This window comes from Zingiber officinale, chromosome 4A (assembly GCF_018446385.1).
Source record: "Zingiber officinale cultivar Zhangliang chromosome 4A, Zo_v1.1, whole genome shotgun sequence".
Lineage (NCBI taxonomy): Eukaryota > Viridiplantae > Streptophyta > Magnoliopsida > Zingiberales > Zingiberaceae > Zingiber > Zingiber officinale.
Genome location: NC_055992.1, coordinates 12,865,892 through 12,875,115, shown reverse-complemented (window position 1 = coordinate 12,875,115; position 9,224 = coordinate 12,865,892). Strand labels below are relative to the sequence as shown.

Sequence of the window (9,224 nt, the reverse complement as noted above, 5' to 3'; positions counted from 1 at the left end):
TTTTTCAAAGGGTCATGTAAAGCGGGGATTAGGTGTAGAGGAGATTTTTTTACGGATTAGAGGATATCTCTTTGTATATGTTAATAGAGATTGATAGTCTTCATTTATAAAATAGATGGGGGCCACTAATCTCTATTAATATATGTAGAGGAATCATCCTTTCATCTGTAATATACGGACCAGAAGATCCGACCTCATTGTAATAGTTATGAGAGGAAATCAGATCCTATGTCTCTAAATTTTTCTGTCCCCATGTCACTTACCGATCGGACGGACCAGATTACATCTTAAGGCATCATGACATCTTTAAGATGTGTGCAGTATCCTCGTGATGTGCAAGACATCCTTGAGATATAATCTGCTCCGTTTGATCGGTAAAGGGACACGGGGACAGAGAAATTTGAGGACAGAGGATCTGAACTAGTTATGAGAGTCGTTATAATTTTATAATTATTACAACATGAATATATATTTATTATTGAATAAAATAAATCTAATTTTTAGAAATTATAAAATCATAATTATAAAAGACGGATTCAAAAATTAGATAATAAAGTCAAAGGATATCACAAATATCAAGGAAGAAATTCTAAAGATTTTTTTTAAGGGTCGTGTAAAGCGGGGATTAGGTGTAGAGGAGATCTTTTTTACGGATAAGAGGATATCTTTTTGTATATATTAATAGGGATGGATGGTTCTCATCTATAAAATAGATGGGGACCATTAATCTCTATTAATACATGTAGACGGGTCATCCTCTTATCTGTAATATGTGGACTAGAAGATTTGACCTCATTATAGTAGTTATGAGAGTCATATCATTATAATTTTATAATTATTACAATATGAATATATATCTTTTATTGAATAAAATAAATTTAATGTTTAGAAATTATAAAATCATAGTTATTACAAGATAAGACAGATTCAAAAATTAAATATGAATTTAGTTTTGGGTGTAGAAAAGGTGAGCTTTAGTGAGTTAAGTAAAAAAATTACATAAGTGATTATATTTTTTTAATTGTACTATTAATAAATAGGGCTAGGCTAAAGCTTAGGATAACTCAGCGTAAGATACATTCGTGACTATAACAAGTTAAGTCTGTGTTGTAACCATTATAAAATTATAATTGTTATAATGTAAATATTAAGTAAACAAGTTAAGTTTATATTGTAATAATTATGAAATCATAACTACTACAATATAAATATTATTGGATATGTCAAGTTTATCCGACGGATTCAAGGTTTAAACTTAATAGATGTCTATTAAAAAACCAAAATCGACCTAACATTGTACTTAAAGATAATTGCAGAGGACTAATATATAGAATGGGACATCTTTTGATTAAAAAAATAAAAGATATGCATTATTTAATTAAAAAAAATATTTTTTACATATATAGCAAAACTTGCCGCACTCTAATCATGGACACCCGTCGACAAGACTCGTTAAATATCGCTCATTGCAACTCGCTCTAAGACTACATTTAATTGGGTGTAATGTAATTTAATTTGTAATTGGGTGTAATGTAATCTAGTTTGTAACATAATCAAATTTGTAATGTAATGTAATGTAATCTTGATTATATTACTATGTTTGATAATATAATGTATGTAATTTTTTATTACAAGGATGATTACATTCTTTTGTTTGATATTCATTATTTTTTATAAGGAATATAATTCATATTATTATAAAATGATAAAAATATCTTGCGACTTCTATCGATGATCGCTGCATCTCTATCGGAGCTTGCGTCCGATGACCGATGACGGTCGACCGGCGACCGGCGGCGACCGGCGACTGGCGGCTGAAGCGGCCGGCGACAGCCGCCGACCGAGGGTGGCGGTCGACTGGCGGCGGAAGCGGCCGGCGACAGCCGCCGACCGGACGGGCCGGCGGCGGCGGCGGCCGCGCGACCGACGGGCCGGCGGCGGCGGCGGCCGCGCGACCGACGGGCCGGCGGCGGCGGCGGCCGCGCGACCGACGGGCCGGCGGCGGCGGCGGCCGCGCGACCGACGGGCCGGCGGCGGCCGCGCGACCGACGGGCCGGCGGCGGCCGCGCGACCGACGGGCGAGCGGCGACCGACGGACGGTCGGCGGCTAACGGACGGTCGACTAACAAGGGGTATATTCGGAATTCAAATTTTAGTTAAACAGTAACCTTGTAATGTAATCGGATTACATAATATTTATTTTGTAATCCAGATTATAAAATTTCACTACCTTTTATAATCGAGATTACATTATATTATATGTTTAAAGTTAAAACAAATAAAATAATCAATCTTGTAATGTAATCCTAGTTATATTATAAGATGGAATACACCCTACCAAACGTAAGATGAGTGCAAATGAACTTAAATGTTGATATATTCAAAATTTAATTTTTAAACTAAAATATATGTTAATTTATGGAGCATTCTACGTCATTTTTCATCGTATTCAATATCAAACTTTTATCGTTCATTACAAAAAAAAAATATATTAAATATTAAAATATAGAAACATCTCTCTGGGTATAACAGGATAATAAAATAAACACTTGAGACTCGGTTTGGTGAGGATAATTAAGATTTATATTATAATATTAATTATTTTATTTAGTATCATTTTAAAATGATAATATAATGAACTCTAAATTATAAAGATAATATATTTTTATAATAGGGATGAGAAGGCTAACCCTGTATAATCTAATTATATTCTAAAATTAATACTTAATCAAAATTTAAATATCAAATATATCCTTAATTTATTTTCTACACCTAGGGTGTAATCGAGCCGATCCAAATCGAACTCTTGAATTTTTGAACTTGGTTCATTTATAATTGAGTCAAGCTCGAGCTTTATTTAATGAATATATTCATGGCTCATGAACTTATTCGACTTTTTATCGAATCTAAACGAACTTAATAAATATAAATTATAAATTTAAATATTTATTAAAAATTAAATTATATATTTAGAAAAAATTATAATATTCTTATTAAAATTTATAATTTTATTCTAATAAATAAATATAATATATTTGTCTATATTTTTCATAAGTAGAGTATAAAATTTATAAATTAAATATCAAAATTATTATTTTTTTATTTAAAAGTTGATTAATGAGCTTAACAAACGTATTCACGAGCTAACGAGGCGAGTATTGTGAATCTTGAGCTTAGTTTGTTTATCTTAATTAGCCTCATTAAATGAGCTCAAACGAGCTTTTATCGAATCGAGCTTCAAATAACTCACGAGCGGTTTGGTTCATTTCCCCCCCCCCCCCCCCTATCTGCACCAACCAGTCATTGACGTCGTTGTCGCTATCGACCACCATCGTCGACCTACATTTGGTTAGGGATAATATAATCAAGCTTATAATGTAATTTAATATAATTAATATTAAGTTACTATATTTGGTCAAAGAATTGTATACTATGCATGTAATATTTGATTATAAGAGTGAATATATTTTTTTATTTGATGTTCATTATTTTTTATAAGGAATATACTTCATGCTATTATAAAATGATAAAAATATTCTGTGATTTTTACTGACAACGATTAGTGATCATGACGATGGTCGACATCGGCAGTGATCGACTGTCGGTGGCGATTGGTAGCACTAGTGGTGGCAACGATGTTGGAGACCGATTGATATAAGAAATAGACTAGAAGTATATTTGACATTTTAATTTTAATTAAATATTAAATTTAGAATGTAATTTAATTGAGAGATTACAAAATTTTATTATTAATCTAGATTAGATTACATTATAATTTTAAAATTATACTAAATAAAATAATAAATATTATAATATAATCTTAATTACATTAAAGCTGATTAGCTTTCTAGCCAGAATCAAATACCATCTTAATTACTTTACAAATATTATATTATAAATTTTATTACATTATAAGTTTACGTTATCATGCATAAACGCAACCTAATGTAATAATTAATATGCTTGCGATAATTATACTGCAACTTCCTTTCAAAATAGTACTCTTTTCGGTAGGAGGACAAGTCCGATCCTAATAAAACTTATGACGAAAATTCATACTAAATACGGAGTTCGAATAAATTTAATTTCAATTAATTCGATTGGATTTTAACGAAATACTCAAAAATACAATTGGTATTACGTTGTGGTCCTTTGGTTTTACATATTAGCTCCTCGAGTGTAATTAATTAAAGTTTGATACTTTCTGCTATCCACTATTTATTAACGAACGCCCTCTGGTTGCTCGCCTCGTCTCTCGTCCTCCAGTCCCATGCCGTGCCTCTGACCGGCTTAGCGCCGATTAGACCCTCCATTGATCGATCGGATTCGAGAAGCAGAATAGGAAGAGAAAGAGGAAGCCGCTGCGTCGGCGCGCGGCCGCCGCGGCGGAGGAGGAGACGGAGAAATGGGACAATGCCACGGGACGTGCTTCTCCGTCAAGGACGGTTACCGAAGGCACCGGCGCCGGAGGAAAATGACGATTCCTGACAACTCGGAAGCATCTGGTGCTACGCCTCCCCATGCGGTGCAGACGTCATCCACCTGGCCCAGCCCTTACCCCACGGGAGACGTCAGCCCTCTCCCAAACGGCGGCGCATCCCCAACTCCGGCGAGATCCACCTCGAAGAGGTTCTTCCAACGGCCCTTCCCGCCGCCGTCCCCAGCCAAACACATCAAGGCGGCACTTGCCAAACGGCAGGCAGCCGCAAAGAAAAAGGATGCGGTCGGGACCGGAGGCGGCCTTGGGGATCCGGAGCGACTGCTTGATAAGAGCTTCGGATATGGGAAGAACTTTGGGTCGACGTATCATCTCGGGCAGGAGGTGGGACGCGGCCATTTCGGGAATACGTGCTTCGCCACGGCAAAAAAGGGGGAGATGAAAGGGCAAACTGTTGCTGTCAAGATCATTCCCAAAGCTAAGGTACTGTGACATTATCCAACTATACTTGTCTACTTTATAAACAAGTATTGCTATTTGATTGCTTCGTGAGAGTCAATGCATTGGCGCATTCACATGGTTTATTGAGTTTGTTTACAGATGACAACACCAATATCGATCGAAGATGTTCGTAGGGAGGTTAAAATTCTGAAAGCTTTGTCTGGCCACAAAAATCTTGTTAAATTTTATGAAGCATGTGAGGATGCCCTCAATGTCTACATCATAATGGAGTATGCCTTATTTCTGTATTTATTTTGAATATTACCATATGTTTGGTTTACATAAAATAATTACATGTCCTTCTTTTTAACAATTGTAATGTTTAACTACATTCAGTCTTAGGTAATTAAATTGAAAGTGTTGGTTATTTGCATTTGTTCAGAGATTCTTAACAAATGCATGTAATCTACCCTCTAAGTTGTTGTTTCTTACCATATCTTTCACAATAGGCAATGTGCCCAAGTCTTTTAGTGTATTTGGTACGTGTTATTTACTATGCTTCTCTAATTTTCTTTCTTAGAGTATGTGAAGGCGGAGAATTATTAGATAGAATCTTGTCCAGGTAAGTGAATTCTTTAATTAACTTGTTTGCACTCGTCAGAAGCTTCATTTCTAGCCTTCATTCAGAGTAGTGCTTATTTATTTATTTATTTATTTTATTCCTTCTGTTTCATAGAGGAAAGTACGCTGAGGAAGATGCAAAAGCAATTGTTGCGCAAATGCTGGACGTGGTAGCCTTTTGTCACTTTCAAGGTGTTGTGCATCGTGATCTAAAGCCAGAGGTCCACTATTTTTGCTTGATGCTTCTTATATCTTATTCTTGCTTTTAATTAAACCCCATATTTGTTGCTGATGTCTTCTTCTCTATGTTGTAACAGAATTTTCTCTTCACAACTAAAGATGAAAGTTCTCCGATGAAATTAATTGACTTTGGTCTTTCTGATTTTATCAGAGCAGGTGATAAGATGTCCTATTGGGTGTATTAATTTGTGTTTTTATTCCTTATGAACTGAGATAATTGCAAATATGTAGCTATACAACACTGGTGGAACTATGTATCTGAATTTTCCACATGACTTCCAAACATCTTATCTACCAGATCAATTGTGCCATGTGATCTACCTTTTTGTCTGATTTTTATGCTATTATTAAAGAGTGGAATCTTTGGTCACAGATGAAAGGCTAAATGACACTGTTGGAAGTTCATACTATGTTGCTCCTGAAGTCCTACATAGATCATACAACACTGAAGCAGATATGTGGAGCATCGGTGTCATAACTTACATTCTATTATGTGGAAGTAGACCTTTCTGGGCACGAACTGAATCCGGAATCTTTCGATCAATATTGAGGGCTGATCCTAATTTTGATGATGCACCGTGGCCTGACATATCTGCAGAAGCTAAAGATTTTGTGAAGAGGCTTTTGAACAAGGATTATAGGAAAAGGATGACAGCTGTTCAGGCTTTGAGTAAGTTGTTAAACTGTTGTTCACTCAAATTTCATGTTATCAATTATAAAAATACATGAGATTCATTAAATTACTAAATGATATTTAAATCTTCTATTCTCGAAATTATTTAAACGACTCTTTTACTGGTTATTTTTGTCATGGTTTTCATCTGATAACAAATATATGTTTCTTTTGTGTTAGCTCACCCTTGGTTGCGAAATGAACAAAGGCAAATTCCTCTGGATATGCTTGTATATAGGTTAATCAAATTATACTTCCGCACTTCTCCTCTAAAACAGGCTGCATTGAAGGTACTGCACATGTCATGGGGATTGACTTAATATAAGTGATATTCAATCAATTTGACGTAGCTTAATTTTGTTAAGTGACCACGATATTTCTTCACGATTATCAGGCATTCTGAACAAAACTTAAGATTATATCAGGAATTACTCTAATTTATTAGAATCTTTTTGTTTCAACAGGCACTATCCAAAGCTATAACTAAGGATGAACTCTTCTATCTGCAATTGCAATTTAAGTTACTACAGCCAAATAAAGATGGATTGATTTATCTCGATAACTTTCAGATGGTATATTGCCTATTTGATTTCATTCAAGCACTTCAGTGTGCAATAACTTATTGATAATAGACATCGTGATAATTATTTTGTTTCAATTATCCTTTTTTAGTGATTCATGTTTGAGGTGCCCTATTTGAACTCTATGCAGGCACTCTCGCAGAATGCAACTGAAGCAATGAAATTATCGAGAATTCCTGAGATAATGGATTCAGTGAGCCATATTGTCTTGTGCTATTAAATAGTTAAGGGCTTTGTTGTTTAGGCATAATTATCTTCATTATTGCAGTAAGTTGAGAACTTTGAAATATTTATAATTCACAGTTGGATGCGCTATCACAAAATGGGATGGACTTTGATGAGTTTTGTGCTGCTGCAATCAGCCCTTATCAGCTTGAGGTTTTGGAACAATGGGAACAAATATCAAACACAGCATTTCAGCACTTCGAGCAGGAGGGTAATCGGGTTGTTTCAGTCGAAGAGCTGGCTCAGGTACTAGCTTGTAGTCACTTGTATTATACTGGTATTTTTGTTTCTAGTTAATTATGCCAGATCATGATAAAACAGCTCTCTGCAGGAATTGAACCTCACTCATATTGCTCATTCCTTTCTACAAGACTGGATCAGGTCAGAAGACCGTAAGTTCAGTTTTTACGGGTACACCAAATACTTGCACGGCATCACAGTTCGTGGCTCGAACACAATACAACAATAAACTCTTCAAATAATATACTGATGTAATTATGTGTGTACTGTATGAATACCGAATAGGGCCCTGTCCTGCCTTTTCTTCACCAGTTTGGGGTCAAGTAAAACATCCTTATAGAATTGGATGATAGACATTATAGTCTCTTTTGTAAGATCAAAAAAAGAAACTTTTCCATTACTTTCTCAAAAACATCATGTTAAGCAATTTGAGCAATTTGGTCACAATTTTTCCAAGTTTTGTCCACAATTTTTCTAAGTTTTTGTGAGCACAAGTTGTCTTTAATAACACTATTTTGGTCCAAGCACGCGTAGAGTAATTGAGTGCATATTAAGAATCAAATTGAAAAAGGAAGAGGTAGCCGCTAGATATGAGTTTAGTACTTGGATATAAATTGAGAATATCAAAATTAGACTGTGGCACATCATTTTGGATGATATAGGAGATATGATTTAAGATATTTAGATACTTCCCCAGGTAAACAGAAACACTAGATTCGTTGGAGACTGTCCATAAAAGGTTCTCATTGGATATTTAGATTCTCGCTAGATGATGACTCAGTAACACATTTATTTTATTAATTTTTTTCGTTAGTATTAAATATCTAATCCTGGGATGATTAATTTGATCCTATGAAAATTTTTAATTAGTCATCAAAATAAATGAGGGAAATATACATGAAGATCCGTCATGATAGTCGGTCTTCTCATGCACGTGAAAATCCATCTTAATAGTCAGAATGCATTCTCGAATTCACTACAAATTGGAAAAAAAAAAAAATCCTCATAATACATGGCATTTAGAATCTTAAACTTCAAATGTCCTACGCTGGGTTCTAGCAATTAACGGACAACACACTTGTGATTTAACTGGCGTTGCCAAGAATAAAAACGAATTAGAGAGTATCAAAGTTTTCTGCCATTTTTTGTTTGTTTGTTTCAAGGAATCGAACTTTTCCATGATTAATAAGCAATTGGTAACTGAATAATTCAGTTATATTGACAAAACACAGTCGTCAAGTTACATAATGTGATAAGAATCAAACGTTACCCGTGGAACAATAAAATAAAAAACAAAAATCAGAAGAAAAGAAAACGAAGAATTTTTTTTCTTCTTAAGAACAGAAACAATTGAAGAACGCCAACCGCTAAGGAACTCAATCCTACGTGTCACTGTTGCTGCTGCACGACTCCTGACAACCAAATCTCGTCTCTTTCCGCCGCCGCCGCTGAGGTCGTGGACGCGCAAACCGATCCGACCGCTGGTGGCTCACGGGGCCTCGGTTCGACTCGGTGGCGCTGTCGGGTATGACCCGGTCGAGCGCAAAGCCGGCGCCGACGACGGCCCACACGACGGACTCCTCCAGCCTATTCATGAACCACGCGTGCCTCTCCTCCGTCCACTTCCACCCTCCGCCGCCGCAGCAGCCGAAGTCCTCTCCCCTCCTCACAGTACTCTCCTCCGCCATCACCGATCGATCGCTGAAAATATAATTACTGATTTCAAAGTTCAATCGCTCGTCCGTCCTCTGTGTATAAATAGAGA

General features: G+C 35.9%; 1 protein-coding gene across 2 annotated transcripts; it reads left to right on the top strand.

Annotated features, from left to right (window-relative positions):
- Window positions 1-4,271: 4,271 nt before the first annotated feature.
- On the top strand, window positions 4,272-7,859 carry LOC121969571 (CDPK-related kinase 3-like). 2 transcript variants are annotated; one of them, XM_042519735.1, is made up of 11 exons: window positions 4,272-4,921; window positions 5,039-5,169; window positions 5,460-5,501; window positions 5,616-5,721; window positions 5,818-5,896; window positions 6,114-6,410; window positions 6,594-6,703; window positions 6,878-6,985; window positions 7,125-7,187; window positions 7,298-7,465; window positions 7,551-7,859. In XM_042519735.1, exons 1-11 carry the CDS (start codon window positions 4,406-4,408, stop codon window positions 7,686-7,688), a joined length of 1,758 nt encoding a protein of 585 aa, XP_042375669.1. In that variant the 5' UTR covers window positions 4,272-4,405; the 3' UTR covers window positions 7,689-7,859. The 2 variants fall into 2 exon arrangements, with proteins under 2 accessions (XP_042375669.1, XP_042375671.1); XM_042519737.1 differs by lacking the exon at window positions 7,551-7,859 and having other exon boundaries at window positions 7,125-7,217; window positions 7,298-7,440.
- The last annotated feature ends 1,365 nt before the right edge of the window (window positions 7,860-9,224 follow it).

Coding starts and splice junctions, on each gene's coding strand:
- LOC121969571 (XM_042519735.1), top strand. CDS start 4,406: ATGGGACAATGCCACGGGACGTGCTTCTCCGTCAAGGACGGTTACCGA. Junction 6,411..6,593: donor GACAGCTGTTCAGGCTTTGA/GTAAGTTGTTAA, acceptor CTTTTGTGTTAG/CTCACCCTTGGTTGCGAAAT. Junction 6,704..6,877: donor TAAAACAGGCTGCATTGAAG/GTACTGCACATG, acceptor TTGTTTCAACAG/GCACTATCCAAAGCTATAAC.